Source organism: Lithobates pipiens, unplaced genomic scaffold (assembly GCF_037356315.1).
Source record: "Lithobates pipiens isolate NorthernLeopardFrog02 unplaced genomic scaffold, aLitPip1_a1.2 Scaffold_35, whole genome shotgun sequence".
Classification (NCBI taxonomy): Eukaryota; Metazoa; Chordata; class Amphibia; order Anura; family Ranidae; genus Lithobates; species Lithobates pipiens.
In genome coordinates, this window is record NW_027507811.1 from 8,417,377 (window position 1) to 8,438,884 (window position 21,508).

Below are 21,508 nucleotides of genomic sequence, written 5' to 3' on the forward strand. Positions count from 1 at the left end.
GTCTCTGATCCCCACCACACCAGTTACAATGTCCCCGATCCCCACCACACCAGTTACAATGTCCCCGATCCCCTCCACGCCAGTTACAGTGTCCCCGATCCCCACCACACCAGTTACAGTGTCCCCGATCACCTCCACACCAGTTACAGTGTCCCCGATCACCTCCACACCAGTTACAGTGTCCCTGATCCCCACCACACCAGTTACAATGTCTCTGATCCCCTCCACACCAGTTACAGTGTCCCCGATCCCCACCACACCAGTTACAGTGTCCCTGATCCCCACCACACCAGTTACAGTGTCCCTGATCCCCACCACACCAGTTACAATGTCCCTGATCCCCACCACACCAGTTACAATGTCTCTGATTCCCTCCACACCAGTTACAGTGTCCCCGATCCCCACCACACCAGTTACAGTGTCCCTGATCCCCTCCACACCAGTTACAGTGTCCCCGATCCCCACCATACCAGTTACAGTGTCCCCGATCACCACCACACCAGTTACAGTGTCCCTGATCCCCACCACACCAGTTACAATGTCTCTGATCCCCTCCACATCAGTTACAGTGTCCCCGATCCCCACCAGACCAGTTACAGTGTCCCTGATCCCCACCACACCAGTTACAATGTCCCTGATCCCCACCACACCAGTTACAATGTCTCTGATTCCCTCCATACCAGTTACAGTGTCCCCGATCCCCACCACACCAGTTACAGTGTCCCTGATCCCCTCCACACCAGTTACAGTGTCCCCGATCCCCACCATACCAGTTACAGTGTCCCCGATCACCACCACACCAGTTACAGTGTCCCCGATCACCTCCACGCCAGTTACAGTGTCCCAGATCCCCACCACACCAGTTACAGTGTCCCTGATCACCTCCACGCCAGTTACAGTGTCCATGATCCCCACCACACCAGTTAGTATCGCCGATCACCTCCACACCAGTTACAATGTCCCTGATCCCCACCACGCCAGTTACAGTGTCCCCGATCCCCTCCACGCCAGTTACAGTGTCCCTGATCCCCACCACACCAGTTACAGTGTCCCTGATCACCTCCACGCCAGTTACAGTGTCCATGATCCCCACCACACCAGTTTGTATCGCCGATCACCTCCACACCAGTTACAATGTCCCTGATCCCCACCACGCCAGTTACAGTGTCCCCGATCCCCTCCACGCCAGTTACAGTGTCCCCGATCCCCACCACACCAGTTACAGTGTCCCCGATCACCTCCACACCAGTTACAGTGTCTTCGATCCCCACCACACCAGTTCCAGTGTCCCTGATCCCCACCACACCAGTTACAATGTCCCTGATCACCTCCACACCAGTTACAATGTCCCTGATCACCTCCACACCAGTTACAGTGTCCCCGATCACCACCACACCAGTTCCAGTGTCCCCGATCCCCACCACACCAGTTCCAGTGTCCCTGATCCCCACCACACCAGTTCCAGTGTCCCTGATCCCCACCACACCAGTTACAGTGTCCCCGATCACGGCCACACCAGTTAGTATCCCTGAATAACACCCCACCAGTGCAGTGTTGCCCCTGCCTGCCACCTGTACTCACCCTGGCCTGTTTGATGACCACATGTCTGCCTGATGCCTGGACCGATCCTTTGCTGACCATGTCTCTGAAAATTGGCCTGGGCATGAAGGGGATGAGTTTTGGGTATTAAGGTGGATCAAATGGGCGTGGTTCTACAAGAAGCATATTGATAATCTATTGTACAATAAAGTTTTATAATCCTGTATATACGGGAAGATTTATCATAATAAGGACAGACAAGAAGATATTGCTCAATAGGAAAACTATTTATCTATTTGGTTATATAATTACAACTTTTAGAGTTCCTTTACACATTCAGTAGCAATTACCGCCTCTCTAAAAACTAATCCATGGTGGATTGCTCTTCAGGAGGCTTTTGAGAGATGGCTGGGAGGCGATATGTCACCTCCTCACCACAAGTTTTAACAATGAAAAGCCTTCACCACTGCACAAAATGAGGTTAAAAAGGGGACAAGGAGGATGGGGGGGGGTGAAGAGAGTAGGGAAGGTAATGAAGGAGAAAAGGGGATGAAGAGTAGGAAGATGAGGTGGAGATGGGGGGCGATGAGCGAAGAGGGGGGTGGGGAGATGAAGATGAGGAACATGGGAAGAAGAGGAGGACATGAGGGTGAAGAGAGGGACATGGGGGGTGATGAGGAGGCATGGAGGTGAAGATGAAGAAGGGCAGGTGAAGAGAGGGCCATGGGGGGTGATGAGGAGGTGAAGATGGGAAGTGGGGTATAGATGGGGGTGGAGCAATGAAGATGAGGAAGACGGGATGAAGAGAAGGACAGGAGGTTGAAGAGAAGGAGATGAGGGGGCATGGAGGTGATGATGAAGAAGGGCAGGTGAAGAGAGGGACATGGGGGGTGATGAGGAGGCATGGAGGGGGAAGATGAAGAAGGACAGGTGAAGAGAGGGACATGGGGGGTGATGAGGAGGTGAAGATGGGAAGTGGGGTATAGACTGTGGTGGGGCAATGAAGATGGCATGAAGAGAAGGACAGAAAAGGGAAGAGAAAAATATGAGGGGGGATGGAGGTGAAGATGAAGATGGGCGGTGAAGAGAGGGACATGGGGGATGATGAAAAGAGGGTGGAGAGTTGAGGTGGGGGGGTCAGGAAGATGAAGATGCGGAAGAGGCAATGTAGAGGAGGACAACTGATAAATATTCACCATACACACCCACCCACAAGACCATGTTCACAATGAGACGTTTCTTGGGACTACAGTTCCACCTGAGCTCCACAAGCTAATGATCACGTTGAATTTCATAATATTTATACATATTTTTATAGTTCCCCAATCCAACATTCCCTTCCTATTGATTGTAGAACAAAGAAAGAACCGCACCCATAACATGCCCTCAAAGTCTATTCATCATCAATCAGTTTCTCCTCGGTATCCGCTTCTTTCTTCTTCTCCATCTCTCCATCTTCATCCGTAAAAGCATCCCCCTGGCCATAGGCGAGAGTTGTGTGGGCCAGATCGACCTCAATAGGAAATATATCTGCTTCCTTCAGGACTTCATAGCACTGGTCATTATACTTAGACATGGCGGAGACAAAGCGCTGAAGCTGAAATACGATGTCTTGAACGTGTTTTTGGTCCAGAAGTTCTATCTTTTCCAAGACATCTTTCCTCATTTTCGCAAAACGTGAGCGGGCCTCCTGGCGACACCTCAAGATCAACCGATACTCGTAATTTCCGGTACTGACGCGGTACAGAGGCTCCCCAAATGCTATGCTGCTGTACTCCTCGTCGTCCATCTCTTTTACCTTCAAGCAGTAAGACAGGTACTCAAACTTCACATCGAGGTACTTCCGGATTGTTAACTTGGTGTCGGGAATGGCTTTGTTAAGGTAGGTGTTTAGGTCATTCAGCATTGGTTTTATGGTCTTCAAAAGGTTAATACCATATTTTTCAATGCTGCGGTGTGCGTCGGCGAACATAACAAAAGCTTCACTTGCGGCCGGTTGAGGCTCTCGAACCCCGATGACGGAAAACACATCACCAAACGCTCGATGTGTTTGTGAGAGTTCGAAAAATGCTCGCAGAAGACGTTTGGTGTGCTCCATCATGCCTTTATAAAACTCGGAGGTTTTCTCCAACTCCTCCAGTTTTTTCACCAAACCATCATTGCACAGGATGGCACGACTTAAACCAAGGGCATCAGCAGTGCCTGAACCCATGTTCTCCACAAGGCGATGCTTCACCTTCTTGAGTACAATGTCCAGAGTCTTTCCCTGCTTGGGGTCAGCTTGGAGCTTGTTGTAGTGAATGGTTACTTCCTCCTTGACGTTTTGGATCATTTTGGCCACCTCGACTTTAGTTTTCCCTTTCACGGACTTTCCATTCACCCCGGTGATTTCATCTCCAGCTGCAATGGTCCCGTCTAGAGCGGCAGGAGTATTGTCAAACACCTGCACGATGTAAAGACAGGGACAGTGCTGGGCTCCTCCACCAATGCTTACTCCGATAACATTCTGGGAGTCTTTCTTCAGGGTCACTGTGCCGGGGACAGTTGGAATCCCAAGTTTGTCTTCATCGAGGTCGTAATCGTACTCCATTTCTCTTCAAGTATGCCCGTCTCCTTGATCTTCAGCTGTCACAGAATCTCACTACGACCCGGCCAGGAAGTATCAATGGAAGGCAGGAAGTGATGTCAAATAAAGACAGGAAGTGATGTGTACATAAACATCGTTGTATTCACACTACGAGGCGTTTCCTCGGGGCTGCAGTTCCCCTTAGCTCCACAAGGTGGTAGAAGTTCCTCACTTCTACCCAGCTAGGAACAGTCTCTACCCAGCTAGTCTCTATGGAAGATAGGAAGTGATGTCAGGTACAGACAGGAAGTTCCGGGTTAGAGGTGAGTTGGGAGGAAGTAGAAAGAAGACATTGTTGGAACTGGCAGCAGAAAAGGTAATAAGATAATATTTTCTATTTACACCCAGTAACCCCCCCGTCATGTCCGTCCTCTTCCTCCATAGTCACTGTGACGTCTTTTATCTCCAGCAGACGATGATACACACATATATAGTGTGGAAACCTAGATTATCCCCTTCAGGGGCAGAACATTCCCCCACTTATGGTTCAGGAACATTTCCTTCAGTTTGGAGATATGTCACCGTCTCACCGTAGCAGTCTCTTGTAACGAGGGATGAGATTTGGATTCGATTTGTACTGGAATTCACACTTCCACACTTCTCCTTCGAACATACCAACCCCCACTGCACCCGACTATCTCCGTTGTGTATTCTGGGCTCTGCTGGCCCTCCTGCAGACCGGGACCGGCATTGCGGAACCCCCACTGCACCCAACTATCTCCGTCGTGTATTCTGGGCTCTACTGGCCCTCCTGCAGACCCGGGACTGGCATTGCGGAACCCCAACTGCACCCAACTATCTCCGTCGTGTATTCTGGGCTCTACTGGCCCTCCTGCAGACCCGGGACCGGCATTGTGGAACCCCCACTGCACCCAACTATCTCCGTCGTGTATTCTGGGCTCTACTGGCCCTCCTGCAGACCCGGGACCGGCATTGCGGAACCCCCACTGCACCCAACTATCTCTGTTGTGTATTCTGGGCTCTACTGGCCCTCCTGCAGACCCGGGACCGGCATTGCGGATGGAGTGGATGGTGATTCGTTTGATCCGAACATGCCTGAGCCCCTCCCTATTCATCACTTCCACGCCTTTCCTCCTAAAATACCAAACCCCCTTCTATGAACCCGAATAGTATCTCAGACTCTACCTACCCTCCTGCAGGCCCAGCACCAGCTTGGCAGATGGAGTGGAGGTAGATCAGTTCTCCGATCTCCCCTCCGATGAAGAATAAACCCAGAAGAAACCAGCATTTCATCACTTCCACACCCTTTATCCGAAAATACCAACCCCCTTCTCTGAAGCTGAATGGTATTTCAGACTCTACTGCCCCTTTTGCAGGCCCGGAATTGGCATGGTGGACGGAATGGAGGGTGATCAGTTCTCCGATCTACCCTATGGTGAATGAACCCAGAAGAGACAAGCATTCCATCACTACCAACCCCCTTCTTTGAGCCTGAATAGTATCTCGGACTCTACTGCCCATCCTGCAGGACCAGCATGGGGGATGGAGTGGAGGGTGATCCGTTCTCCGATCTCCTCTCTGGTGAATGAACCCAGAAGAGACAAGCATTCCAGCACTACCAACCCCCTTCTTTGAGCCTGAATAGTATCTCGGATGCTACTGTCCATCCTGCAGGACCGGGACTGGCATGGTGGATGGAGTGGTGGGTGATCAGTTCTCTTATCTCCTCTCTGGTGAATGAACCCAGAAGAGACAAGCATTTCATCACTACCAACCCCCTTCTCTGAGCCTGAATAGTATCTTGGACTCTACTGTCCATCCTGCAGGACCGGGACCGGCATGGCGGATGGAGTGGAGGGTGATCAGTTCTCCCATCTCCTCTCTGGTGAATGAACCCAGAAGAGACAAGCATTTCATCACTTCCATACCCTTCCTCTGAAAATATCAACCCCCTTCTCTGAGTTCGAATAGTATCTCAGACTCTACTGCCCTTCCTGCGGGCCCGGCATTGGCATGGCTGATGGAGTGGAGTTAGATCAGTTCTTGGACCTCCCCTCTGGTGAATGAACCCAGAAGAGACAAGCATTTCATCACTACCAACCCCCTTCTCTGAGCCTAAATAGTATCTCGGACTCTACTGTCCATCCTGCAGGACCGGGACCGGCATGGTGGATGGAGTGGAGGATGATCAGTTCTTGGACCTCCCCTCTGGTGAATGAACCTGAAAGAGATGAGCACTTCATTACTTCCATACCCTTCCTCCGAAAATACCATCCCTTTCTCTGAGTCCGAATAGTATCTCGGACTGTACTGACCTTCCTGCAGGCCCGGCATCGGCATGGCTGATGGAGTGAAGGGTGACCAGTTCTTGGACATCCCCTCTGGTGAATGAACCCGGAAGAGATAGGCATTTCAATACTTCCAGGCTAAGCTGTCCCCAGTCACTGCAGCTTATTAAGCACGATGTGTACTTGGTCATCTCTACTGGTGTTCATAGGCAATGTCAAGGGTCTAATACACCCCTGATGTCTCTGTTGGGCTCTACTGCTCCTCTTGCAGGCCCATCACGATGGATGGAATGGAGATAGATTAGTTCTCCAATCTCCCCTCAGGTGAATGAACCTGGAAGAAAACATCGCTTACACACCCTTCCTCCGTATATACTAACCCCCTTCTCTGAGCCCGAATAGCATCTCCGGCTCTAAAGCCCCTCCTGCAGGACTGGCATGACTGACGGATTGGAGGGTGTCCAAGTGGTCATCTTTGCTGGGGTTCATAGGTGACGTTGGAGGTCTAATAGACCCCTGATGTCTATTTAAAGAGGACCTGTCATTTCTAGTATGCTATCACAAAGGGGGTTCTTGGCCATGAATCATCTTGCATGCCAGACTGAGAGCAATAATTCTAGGGTTGTTCTTCACAGCGGACTCTAAACTGATGACCTGTAGGAACTTTTAGTTCGTCTTTACAGAATGTTGGGTTCGGAAGATTTAAAAAAATCTTAAGAATGTGTGTACCTGCCTAACTGGCATAAAAATAATGTACATGGAGATTTGTTTGACAAATTATTATGCAAATGTTTTTTATTAATAGGCTGGGGGCAGCCCACCTATTAACCTCTTAAATCCCCACCCTAAAATTGTTCAGCCAATACAATCCTGATAATTCTCCGCTATCCGTCTACAGAGGAACCCGCATCACATGACCACATCGCTGAGGATGGAGGAGGACCGGAGTCACATGACTGAGAGGATACTAAACCTCACCCTGGAGATCATCTACCTGCTGACCGGAGAGGTGAGGAGGATTCTGGGAGGTCACATGACATCACTCTTATCTCTATTAATAAAACACAGACCTGACCGGAGAGGTGAGGAGGATTCTGGGAGGTCACATGACATCCCTCTTATCTCTATTAATAAAACACAGACCTGACCGGAGAGGTGAGGAGGATTCTGGGAGGTCACATGACATCACTCTTATCTCTATTATTAAAACACAGACCTGACCGGAGAGGTGACGAGGATTCTGGGAGGTCACATGACATCACTCTCATCTCTATTAATAAAAACACAGACCTGACCGGAGAGGTGAGGAGGATTCTGGGAGGTCACATGACATCACTCTCATCTCTATTAATAAAAACAGAGACCTGACCGGAGAGGTGAGGAGGATTCTGGGAGGTCACATGACATCACTCTTATCTCTATTAATAAAACACAGACCTGACCGGAGAGGTGAGGAGGATTCTGGGAGGTCACATGACATCACTCTTATCTCTATTATTAAAACACAGACCTGACCGGAGAGGTGAGGAGGATTCTGGGAGGTCACATGACATCACTCTCATCTCTATTAATAAAAACAGAGACCTGACCGGAGAGGTGAGGAGGATTCTGGGAGGTCACATGACATCACTTTTATCTCTATTAATAAAAACACAGACCTGACCGGAGAGGTGAGGAGGATTTTGGGATTCTAACATGATATTCCTATTGGTTCTCCAATACAGAGATTTCCTCTTGTGAAGTCCGGTGATCATATGACCATCACAGTGCCTCCATGTGACTCCCTAAAACCTGAGAGACACAACATGGAGAAGATTCTAGAAGTCACCAAGAAGATGATGGAGCTGCTGACAGGAGAGGTGAGGAGGATTCTGGGAATTCTGGGACATTATCCAGTAACAGACGCGGGATGTGTCTGGATGGTGACTGTATCATTGTGTGTGTCAGGTTCCTATAAGGTGTCAGGATGTCACTGTCTATTTATATATTCAGAGTGGAAACCTTGGGGGTTATAATATTGTTGTCAAAGAAGAGTATAAAGAGGAGGATGAGGAGTATGGAGTGATGGAGGAGTTTTCAGAAGGACACAAGGATATGATGGAGCCGCCTAATACCAGGAACCCACCAGAGAGATGTCCCCGTCCTCCTCTGTATTTTTGGGATTCCACACAGGAAGGTCACACCATCCCTCACTATCACAAGGTTGGTGGAAAGGAGTATCTAGAACATGGACTCGTGGAGAGGGTTTGTGGATTTATTATGTGAGGTTATATTTTACGGATGTTATTTTCTCTCATTTTCTTGGTTTAGGGTGAAGATCTGATAGATATAAAAGTTGAGGTGAAATCAGAAGAAGAAGAAGAGAGGTATGTGAGGGATGATCAGCAGTCTATGGAGGAGGATGGAATAACGGGGACATTTATAGAGGAGGACACTCCTACAGAGATCAGCACAGGTGGGTCATTAACACGATCTTGTGCATTATTTACCCCAGATACTATATAGTCCTATCTGTTGTATCTTATACAATATATTGTACATTACACAGTCCTGACTTCTCCTCTCCTCCCCTCTACCCTCTGCTATACAGTGCCTTGAAAAAGTATTCACACCCCTTGAAATTTTCCACATTTTGTCATGTTACAACCAAAAAATTCATTATATTGGGATTGTATGTGATAGACCAGGGGTCCTCAAACTACGGCCCGTCGGGGATCGTTTACCCAGCCCACTCGTTAGGGCCGGTCCCGCCATGGGTCCCCGGTCTGGCTTGCCTCCACAAGCCGCCTCCTCCTGCGCTGTCATCAGTAAACAGCAGGAGGCAGCCCCGCCCAGGATGGAGGGCAGGAGGAGGAGCCGCCCCAAAGTAGCCTCTGAAGTTAGACCGTTTCTGACTGGTTGCTAGGATGCAGGGCAACCGATCACCAGCTTGAAAACATGGAAAGTCACTCTGCTGGCTCCTGCTCCCGTCCGCCGTCTAGAACCGCGCTGCTCTCGGCTGGTAGGAAACTGCTATATGAGGGAATGGGGGATAGAGGACACCACTGTGTGGGGGGAGGGGGGGGGTGTGAAGGGTGCAGAGGACACTGTCATATGCAGGACCACCCCCATAGCAGTGTCCTCTGCCACCCCTCACATCACCTCCCCCTCTGATCCCTGCGTTCTGAGCCTAACGCACTCTTGATCCCTGCGTTCTGAGCCTAACACACTCCTGATCCCTGCATTCTGAGCCTAACGCACTCCTGATCCCTGCGTTTTTAGCCTAACACACTCCTGATCCCTGCATTCTGAGCACAACACACTCCTGATCCCTGCGTTCTGAGCACAACACACTCCTGATCCCTGCATTCTGAGCACAACACACTCCTGATCCCTGCATTCTGAGCGTGACACACTCCTGATCCCTGCGTTCTGAGCACGACACACTCCTGATCCCTGCATTCTGAGCACAACACACTCCTGATCCCTGCATTCTGAGCACAACACACTCCTGATCCCTGCATTCTGAGCACAACACACTCCTGATCCCTGCATTCTGAGCACAACACACTCCTGATCCCTGCATTCTGAGCACAACACACTCCTGATCCCTGCGTTCTGAGCCTACTGCACTCCTGATCCCTGCATTCTGAGCCTACTGCACTCCTGATCCCTGCATTCTGAGCACAACACACTCCTGATCCCTGCATTCTGAGCACAACACACTCCTGATCCCTGCATTCTGAGCCTAACGCACTCCTGATCCCTGCATTCTGAGCGTGACACACTCCTGATCCCTGCATTCTGAGCGTGACACACTCCTGATCCCTGCATTCTGAGCACAACACACTCCTGATCCCTGCATTCTGAGCACAACACACTCCTTATCCCTGCATTCTGAGCACAACACACGCCTGATCCCTGCATTCTGAGTGCAACACACTCCTGATCCCTGCATTCTGAGCGCAACACACTCCTGATCCCTGCATTCTGAGCGTGACACACTCCTGATCCCTGCATTCTGAGCACAACACACTCCTGATCCCTGCATTCTGAGCACAACACACTCCTTATCCCTGCATTCTGAGCACAACACACTCCTTATCCCTGCATTCTGAGCACAACACACTCCTGATCCCTGCATTCTGAGCACAACACACTCCTGATCCCTGCATTCTGAGCACAACACACGCCTGATCCCTGCATTCTGAGCGCAACACACTCCTGATCCCTGCATTCTGAGCGCAACACACTCCTGATCCCTGCATTCTGAGTGCAACACACTACTGAACCTTGCATACGAATCTCAATGCACTACTGATCCCTGCATTCTGCATAATAAAATATGTACAGTGTGCATAGGAATTTGTTTTCAAACTATAGTACGGCCCCCCAACAGTCTGAGGGACAGTGAACTGTTTAAAAAGTTTGAGGACCCCTGTGATAGACCAACACACAGTGGCACATAATTGTGAAGTGGAAGGAAAATGATAAATGATACAAATAAATATGTGAAAAGTGTGGGGGGGGGAGGGGCATTTGTATGGCGCCCCCCGGAGTCAATACTTTGTAGAACCCCCTTTCTCTACAAGTCTTTTTTGGGGGTGTCTCTACCAGCTTTGCACATCTAGAGAGGACATTTCTGCCCATTCTTCTTCTTTGTAAAATATCTCAAGCTCTGTCAGATTGGATGGAGAGCGTCTGTGATCAGCAATTTTCAAGTCTTGCCACAGATTCTCGATGGGATTTAGGTCTGGACTGTGACTGGGCCATTCTAACACATGAATATGCTTTGATGTAAACCATTCCATTGTAGCTCTGGCTGGATTGTCCTGTATTTGTCTCCATCCATCTTCCCATCAACTCTGATCAGCTCCCCTGTCCCTGCTGAAGAAAACCATCCCCACCACATGATGCCTCCATCACCATGTCTCACGGTGGGGATGGTGTGTTTGGGGGATGGGCAGTGTTAGTTTTCCCCACACATAGAGTTTTTTGCTTTTAGGCCACAAAGTTGAATTTTGGTCTCCTCTGACCAGATCACCTTCTTCCACATGTTTGCTGCCCCCTCCCCCACATGGCTTCTCACAAACTGCAAACAGGACTTCTTATGACTTTCTTTCTCCAATGTCTTTCTTCTTGTCACTCTTCCATAAAGGGCAGATTTGTGGAGAGACGACTAATAGTTGTCCTGTGAACAGATTCTCCCCCCTGAGCTGTGGATCTCTGCAGCTCCTCCAGAGTTACCATGGACCTCTTGGCTGCTTCTCTGATGAATGCTCTCCTTGCCCGGCCTGGTCAGTTTAGGTGGACGGCCATGTCTTGGTAGGTTGGCAGTTGTGCCATTACTCTTTCCATTTTCCGATGATGGATTGAACAGAGGCTCCGTGAGATGATCAAAGCTTGGGAGATTTTTTTTTATAACCTAACCCTGCTTTATACTTCTCCCCAACTTTATCCCTGACCTGTCTGGTGTGTTCCTTGTCCTTCATGATGCTGTTTTGGTCACTAAGGTTCTCCAACAAACCTCTGAGGGCTTTACAGAACAGCTGTATTTATACTGAGATTAAATGACACACAGGTGGACTCTATTTACTAACTAGGTGACTTCTGAAGGCAATTGGTTCCTCTAGATTTTAGTTAGGGGTATCAGAGTAAAGGGGGCGCCATACAAATACAAGATCCTCAGGACAAAGCTGCCTGATGTGGGCGGAGTCCTGGTTTAGGGGAACCAATCAGCTCATGTCTAGTAATAATCTTTGTATTTCTATTTTAGTAGATGGACGGGAGATGAGGAAAACCTCAGAGGATTGTCTCACTTTGTCTCCAGACTGTAAAAGTAGAAGATGAGGACATCACACAGTATAGTCCAGGAGAAAACCCGACTACCTCAAATGTCCATCCGGCACCACACAGTGTAGATGGACCATCGTATTCCTCTTATCCCGAGGAACCTCAGACTGTGCGGGACGGTGCCGGACCATCGTATTCCTCTTATCCTGAGGAACCTCAGACTGTGCGGGACGGTGCCGGACCATCGTATTCCTCTTATCCTGAGGAACCTCAGACTGTGCGGGACGGTGCCGGACCATCGTATTCCTCTTATCCCGAGGAACCTCAGACTGTGCGGGACGGTGCCGGACCATCGTATTCCTCTTATCCTGAGGAACCTCAGACTGTGCGGGACGGTGCCGGACCATCGTATTCCTCTTATCCTGAGGAACCTCAGACTGTGCGGGACGGTGCCGGACCATCGTATTCCTCTTATCCTGAGGAACCTCAGACTGTGCGGGACGGTGCCGGACCATCGTATTCCTCTTATCCCGAGGAACCTCAGACTGTGCGGGACGGTGCCGGACCATCGTATTCCTCTTATCCGGAGGAACCTCAGACTGTGCGGGACGGTGCCGGACCATCGTATTCCTCTTATCCCGAGGAACCTCAGACTGTGCGGGACGGTGCCGGACCATCGTATTCCTCTTATCCCGAGGAACCTCAGACTGTGCGGGACGGTGCCGGACCATCGTATTCCTCTTATCCTGGGGAACATCAGACTGTGCGGGACGGTGCCGGACCATCGTATTCCTCATATCCCGAGGAACCTCAGACTGTGCGGGACGGTGCCGGACAGTCGTATTCCTCTTATCCTGAGGAACCTCAGACTGTGCGGGACGGTGCCGGACCATCGTATTCCTCTTATCCCGAGGAACCTCAGACTGTGCGGGACGGTGCCGGACCATCGTATTCCTCTTATCCCGAGGAACCTCAGACTGTGCGGGACGGTGCCGGACCATCGTATTCCTCTTATCCTGGGGAACATCAGACTGTGCGGGACGGTGCCGGACCATCGTATTCCTCATATCCCGAGGAACCTCAGACTGTGCGGGGCGGTGCCGGACAGTCGTATTCCTCTTATCCTGAGGAACCTCAGACTGTGCGGGACGGTGCCGGACCATCGTATTCCTCTTATCCTGAGGAACCTCAGACTGTGCGGGACGGTGCCGGACCATCGTATTCCTCTTATCCCGAGGAACCTCAGACTGTGCGGGACGGTGCTGCACCATCGTATTCCTCTTATCCCGAGGAACCTCAGACTGTGCGGGACGGTGCCGGACCATCGTATTCCTCTTATCCCGAGGAACCTCAGACTGTGCGGGACGGTGCCGGACCATCGTATTCCTCTTATCCCGAGGAACCTCAGACTGTGCGGGACGGTGCCGGACCATCGTATTCCTCTTATCCTGAGGAACCTCAGACTGTGCGGGACGGTGCCGGACCATCGTATTCCTCTTATCCCGAGGAACCTCAGACTGTGCGGGACGGTGCCGGACCATCGTATTCCTCTTATCCCGAGGAACCTCAAACTGTGCGGGACGGTGCCGGACCATCGTATTCCTCTTATCCTGAGGAACCTCAGACTGTGCGGGAAAGTTCTGTCCTTTCAAGAAATAATAAGTTTCCCTGTCCGGAGTGTGGGAAGCGTTTTCGTTATAATTCCGGCCTTATTGTGCATATAAGATCTCACACAGGCGAGAAGCCGTATTCCTGTCCTGAGTGCGGAAAATGTTTTGTAAAAAAATCACAGCTTGTCAGACATCAGATATCCCACACGGGGGAGAAGCCGCATTTCTGTCCTGAGTGCGGGAAATGTTTTTCATTGAAGTCACATCTTTATAGACATCAGAGATTGCACGCAGGTGAGAAGCCGTATTCCTGTCCTGAGCCGGGGAAAGTTTTTTTAACGATGTCCCATCTTTCCACACATCAGAGCTCCCATACGGGTGAAAAGACGTATTCCTGTCCTGAGTGCGGGAAATGTTTTTCAGAGAGGTACAATCTTTACAGACATCAGAGAGTGCATGCGGGTGATAAGCCGTATTCCTGTCCTGAATGCGGGAAATGTTTTGCACAAAAAGCACATCTTCTCAAACACAAGAGGTCTCACACGGGGGAAAAGCCATTCCCCTGTCCTGAGTGCGGGAAATGTTTTTCAGATAAGTCACATCTTTGCAGGCATCTGAAATTGCACACGGGTGAGCAGCCCTATTCCTGCACTGAGTGCGGGAAATGTTTTGTAGAAAAATCACAGCTTGTAACGCACCAAAGGTCTCACATAGCAGAAAAACCGTACTCCTGTCCTGAGTGCGGGAAAAGTTTCATCCAAAAATCTGAACTTGTCAAACATCAGAGGTCTCACACTGGGGAGAAGCCGTATTACTGTACTGAGTGCGGGAATTGTTTTTCACAAAAGTCCAATCTTCACAGGCATCGGAGATCGCACACGGGCGAGAAGCCGTTTTCGTGTCCTGAGTGCGGGAAATGTTTTTCACGGACGTCACATCTTTATATGCATCAGAGATCGCACACGGGGAAGAAGGCGTATTCCTGCCCTGAGTGCGGGAAAGGTTTTTCAAGGAAGTCCAATCTTTACGACCATCAGAAATATCACACAGGAGAGAGGCCGCATTCCTGTTCTGAGTGCGGGAAATGTTTTTCAAAGAAGTCCAATCTTTCCGAACATCAGAGGTGTCACACGGGGGAGAAGCCACTTTCCTGTCATGTGTGCGGGAAATGTTTTTCACAGAAGTCCAATCTTTCCAGACATCAGAGATCTCACACAGGGGGGGGGGAAGCCGTATTCCTGTCCTGAGTGAGGGAAATGTTCCTCACTGAAGTCCTGTCTTCCTGTACATCAGGGGGTCCCAGACAACCCTGGAGGTGTATTAGTGGGTGCGGGAAATGTCTTGTATGTGAATGTTGCTGGACATGTGGGGAAGAAGCACCCCCTGATATACACCTCAGATATACTCCATGGCTGATCTTCATCATGGAAGAAACAGTTCATAGACCTCAACCATAGCCTGACCTCTTGACAAAGATGTCCTATGGAATGGATGATACAACAGTGCCATCTAGAGGTCGGATTGGTAAATGTTTCTCCCATTGAAACATAGTATTGAGAAAGGGGCCACACCCATGTGGGGGGATAAAAACTTTCCAAATAAAAAGGCAACAACATAAGAAATAGTAAGAAACTGTTAATAAGGAGATCAGAGACCACCAAAGACATGGATGAAGTGTTGTACCGTTTCGGCCATTGATAGCAGGAGAAAAATAAAAATTGAGTCCTTACCTCTCATTGGCTGAGGACATTTTGTGGTTGTAAACTCTTGCAAGTGGTCTGTTTTCTCAAGACGTCTTCCAGGACGAAACGCGTTAACCCCCACCACTTAAAAGGTGGCCCTCTAGGCTTTTTAAAATAAAAATTGAGTTATTACCTCTGATTGGCTGAGTACATTTTGTGGTGGAAGCTTTCACAAACATTTACGGGTCTTCTTCTTTTTAAAAAGATTGTTGCACAAATGTCACACGCTTTCACTAAAGCCATGATGAATGACTGTCGTATTTTTTTTTTTTTTTTCATACATTGATTTCCTATGATCATTGGTTCCACCCAGTGGTCATAATGTGGAATTGCAATATTTTATTCTAAATAGACTCCTAAACGTCAGGGGAGACGTTTTATTTAAAGATGGGAAGTATGTAGCAGCTCAATGAATAGACCTCCTAGCAGTGTTATTGCCGGGCTGCAGCTAGGGGGAGCTTGTTCTGGATACAGTGGAACCTTGGATTAGGAGCATAGTCCGTTCCAGGAGAATGCTTGTAGTCCAAAGCACCCGCATACCAAAGCGAGTTTCCCCCTATAGAAGTCAATGGAAATGAAGATAATTTGTTCCGCATTGACTTCTATTGCATGCAATACCGCATGTGGCCATAGGTGGTGTGTGTGGGGGGCGCCAGAGAGCCTCGGAAATACTCTGGGACAGCTCGGCTGAACTCAGGAAATGGACGTGAAAACTCGGGAAGTATTTCTGAGGGGTTTTTTTAGTATTTCCGGGTGGTTCCGAGTATTTCCGAACAGCTCTAAACCATTCCGAGCGTCACCGGCGCCCCCCCCCCCCCCGTACCTCTGGCCAAATGCGGTACTGCACACCCCGTTAGCTTGAATTTTGCTCGTTTTGCAAGATAACACAACGCAAGCCGAGTCAGGATTTATAAAAAAAAAAAAAGTCGCTCGTCTTTCAAAAGAGCTCGTTAACCGAGGTTCCACTGTATTTTATAGATCGGCAACGCCTATCCTCATATTGATGAGTGGCTCCAAATTAATAATAGCTACTGCAGTAGGGAGCCGACACAAAAAGATACACTCCGCATCTTTCCAAATAACTCTTCTGTTTTTATTATGATGTAAATTGAAGGTTTTTATACATGTGATTACGTAGCTATCACATTGATATTACAATTATACGTTTATGGTAACAAAGGGGCGTAACATAGGCAGGCTAATTCGAATACAAGGGGCGTAACATAGGCGGGCTAATTCTAATACAAGGGGCGTAACATAGGCAGGCTAATTCTAATACAAGGGGCGTAACATAGGCAGGCTAATTCTAATACAAGGGGCGTAACATAGGCAGGCTAATTCTAATACAAGGGGCGTAACATAGGCGGGCTAATTCGAATACAAGGGACGTAACATAGGCAGGCTAATTCGAATACAAGGGGCATAACATAGGCAGGCTAGTTCTAATACAAGGGGTTGTAACATAGGCAGGCTAATTCTAATACAAGGGGCGTAACATAGGCAGGCTAATTCTAATACAAGGGGTGTAACATAGGCAGGCTAGTTCTAATACAAGGGGCGTAACATAGGCAGGCTAATTCTAATACAAGGGGCGTAACATAGGCAGGCTAATTCTAATACAAGGGGCGTAACATAGGCAGGCTAATTCTAATACAAGGGGCGTAACATAGGCAGGCTAATTCTAATACAAGGGGCGTAACATAGGCAGGCTAATTCTAATACAAGGGGGCGTAACATAGGCGGGCTAATTCGAATACAAGGGGCGTAACATAGGCAGGCTAATTCTAATACAAGGGGGCGTAACATAGGCAGGCTAGTTCTAATACAAGGGGCGTAACATAGGCAGGCTAATTCTAATACAAGGGGCGTAACATAGGCAGGCTAATTCTAATACAAGGGGGCGTAACATAGGCGGGCTAATTCGAATACAAGGGGCGTAACATAGGCAGGCTAATTCTAATACAAGGGGGCGTAACATAGGCAGGCTAGTTCTAATACAAGGGGCGTAACATAGGCAGGCTAATTCTAATACAAGGGGGCGTAACATAGGCAGGCTAGTTCTAATACAAGGGGCGTAACATAGGCAGGCTAGTTCTAATACAAGGGGCGTAACATAGGCAGGCTAATTCTAATCAGAAAAGAATGAAAACATTATTAGTGTTGTGTACAATACATACAAAACTATAATACAATAACTTACACATTTCCTTTACAAGCTCTGACGTTAAAAATGCTAATTTTTGGACGTGAAGACCAATTAAAACCCGCATTAAACCGCACCCCCAAACATTTGGCTTTTGAAAGCAGAGGCCCCCGGGGAATAAAATGGTGGCAGTTCCAATTTTTTTATGTTTTTATGTCCTATGATATCAGCACAATGGTTTATAAAACGTACATTCCCACCACTGGTCATGTCTGTAAAATATCTAATGAATATAAAATGTAGCGCTAGAAAATAAACACGTATACATATGTTTTGTGATAAGTCCAAAATTGTGTGATCATACAATAATGATAAAAAGCAACAAAAAAAAAATGCCTCCATATGGTGTAGATCAATTAAGGGGGGGGGGGGGGTATTTCTAAAAAAAAACAGCATATAATAGTAAAAACTGTGATCACGGAGTAAAAAAATGGGGGGGCAAGGTGAGAAGCAGAAAGCCAAGCCCGACGCGTTTCGTCTCAAAAGGACTTCAACTTCAAATATATGCAAAGAAAAAATGCCTCCATATGGCGTAGGTCAAAAAAGTTTTAGAAATAAACAAAAAACTTTTTTGACCTTCGCCATATGGAGGCATTTTTTCTTTGCATATATTTTTGGGATGAGAGTTCCTGTGTGGTCCAGTTTTACCTCCGGTACCCAAGTTGTTTTTAAAATCCGAAAGTCCGGTACGGTGGCTTTTTACAACATTCCCTGGAGACGTATTTTGGAGGTTCTCGGTCCCCTGGAGTCTCGTTTACTTGCCGATGCTCGGCATCCCTGCCTTCGTGACTCGTTGTCGCTGACACTCGATCCACCTATTCTGGTAAGAGAAGATTCACTTTACCTATTTCCTGATTGAAGGTACCACCTTTTTAATGCCCTCATTGTCGGAGTGTTCCAGGTTATTACATCTTTTATTAGCCGCTATTTGGTGGTGGACTTTATATTGGTCCTTTTTCGGGACCGTTACAGGCACTGAACTTTTCCATATTTTTATCATTATTGTATGACCACACAATTTTGGATTTATCATGTATATGTGATTATTTTCTAGCGCTACATTTTATATTCATTCACTTTTTGAGCCTTTTTTCATCACGTGTTTGTGTAGCAGATCCTTCTACTTTCTTTTGAGTTAGCGCAGTACTATCCACCTCCGCACTCGAATCCTCGGGTTTGCTGAAACTCTGATACCGGACTGGTAATGACCAGGAGTGAGATGAGGAAGGATCCATATCGTGACCAATCATGAAGCAGATTTCTGGCCCCACTCACAGCTTTACTGTCTAATCCAAGGTATTCACAGGCAGTAAAGTACGGGCTGTAGTTATTCTTTTTTCCTGAGGGGGGGGGGGGCAGTTTTGGGTAGCCAGAGCCATTTGGGTTTCACAAAACTGCACTGATGTTGGGTTTTAAAACCTGAGCCTACTCACTGTGTAGACGGCAACATGTTCACAATCTTTGTATGTGCAAAATATGCTTTACCGACTGTGCCACAAGGAAGACACACATAAACCTCAGCACAATTGTTGGTCAGAAATGTTACTCTTCTAACACATTTTTTTTTTTTTGCACACAGCCGCCATTCAGGAAGATCTTATGAGCAGGAGGCAACTGTTGTACAATGTGGCATAATGTGTGCAGTGGTCAGGCGTATATCATACTCAGCCCAGGATACAGAATGCAGTGGTTACAGTGTCCCCGATCACCACCACACCAGTTACAGTGTCCCCGATCACCACCACACCAGTTACAGTGTCCCCGATCACCACCACACCAGTTACAGTGTCCTCGATCACCACCACACCAGTTACAGTGTCCCCGATCACCACCACACCAGTTACAGTGTCCCTGATCCCCACCACACCAGTTACAGTGTCCCTGATCCCCACCACACCAGTTACAGTGTCCCCGATCACCACCACACCAGTTACAGTGTCCCCGATCACCACCACACCAGTTACAGTGTCCCCGATCACCACCACACCAGTTACAGTGCCCCCGATCCCCACCACACCAGTTACAGTGTCCCTGATCACCTCCACACCAGTTACAGTGTCCCTGATCCCCACCACACCAGTTACAGTGTCCCCGATCCCCACCACACCAGTTACAGTGTCCCCGATCACCACCACACCAGTTACAGTGTCCCCGATTACCACCACACCAGTTACAGTGCCCCCGATCACCACCACACCAGTTACAGTGTCCCCGATCACCACCACACCAGTTACAGTGTCCCCGATTACCACCACACCAGTTACAGTGCCCCCGATCCCCACCACACCAGTTACAGTGTCCCCGATCACCACCACACCAGTTACAGTGTCCCCGATTACCACCACACCAGTTACAGTGCCCCCGATCCCCACCACACCAGTTACAGTGTCCCTGATCACCTCCACACCAGTTACAGTGTCCCTGATCCCCACCACACCAGTTACAGTGTCCCCGATCCCCACCACACCAGTTACAGTGTCCACGATCACCAGTTACAGTGTCCCGATCCCCACCACACCAGTTACAGTGTCCCTGATCATCTCCACACAAGTTACAGTGTCCCCGATCCCCACCACACCAGTTACAGTGTCCCTGATCACCACCACACCAGTTACAGTGTCCCCGATCACCTCCACACCAGTTACAGTGTCCCCGATCCCCACTACATCAGTTACAGTGTCCCCGATCACCACCACACCAGTTACAGTGTCCCCGATCACCACCACACCAGTTACAGTGTCCCCGATTACCACCACACCAGTTACAGTGTCCACGATCACCAGTTACAGTGTCCCGATCCCCACCACACCAGTTACAGTGTCCCTGATCATCTCCACACAAGTTACAGTGTCCCCGATCCCCACCACACCAGTTACAGTGTCCCTGATCACCACCACACCAGTTACAGTGTCCCCGATCACCTCCACACCAGTTACAGTGTCCCCGATCCCCACTACATCAGTTACAGTGTCCCCGATCACCACCACACCAGTTACAGTGTCCCCGATCACCACCACACCAGTTACAGTGTCCCCGATTACCACCACACCAGTTACAGTGCCCCTGATCCCCACCACACCAGTTACAGTGTCCCTGATCACCTCCACACCAGTTACAGTGTCCCTGATCACCTCCACACCAGTTACAGTGTCCCTGATCACCTCCACACCAATTACAGTGTCCCGATCCCCACCACACCAGTTACAGTGTCCCCGATCCCCACCACACCAGTTACAGTGTCCCGATCCCCACCACACCAGTTACAGTGTCCCCGATCCCCACTACATCAGTTACAGTGTCCTGATCCACACTACATCAGTTACAGTGTCCTGATCCCCACCACACCAGTTACAGTGTCCACGATCACCAGTTACAGTGTCCCGATCCCCACCACACCAGTTACAGTGTCCCTGATCATCTCCACACAAGTTACAGTGTCCCCGATCCCCACCACACCAGTTACAGTGTCCCTGATCACCTCCACACCAGTTACAGTGTCCCCGATCACCACCACACCAGTTACAGTGTCCCCGATCCCCACCACACCAGTTCCAGTGTCCCCGATCACCTCCACACCAGTTACAGTGTCCCCGATCACCTCCACACCAGTTACAGTGTCCCCGATCACCTCCACACCAGTTACAGTGTCCCCGATCCCCACCACACCAGTTACAGTGTCCCTGATCCCCACCACACCAGTTACAGTGTCCCCGATCCCCACCACACCAGTTACAGTGTCCCCGATCCCCACCACACCTCACTGCCAC

General features: G+C 49.1%; 1 protein-coding gene and 1 pseudogene across 1 annotated transcript in view; one reads left to right on the forward strand and one right to left on the reverse strand.

The window, feature by feature from the left end:
- The window catches only part of LOC143955471 (uncharacterized), a 38,932-nt gene extending 23,255 nt beyond the window's left edge, over positions 1-15,677 (forward strand). The window contains exon 10 of the mRNA XM_077465513.1: positions 12,236-15,677. Within this exon, the coding sequence (XP_077321639.1) occupies positions 12,236-15,043 (2,808 nt within the window). The 3' untranslated portion in view covers positions 15,044-15,677. The remainder of the gene's footprint in view (positions 1-12,235) is intronic.
- LOC143955813 (PRKCA-binding protein pseudogene) lies at positions 1,806-4,237 on the reverse strand (annotated as a pseudogene).
- Positions 15,678-21,508: the final 5,831 nt, after the last annotated feature.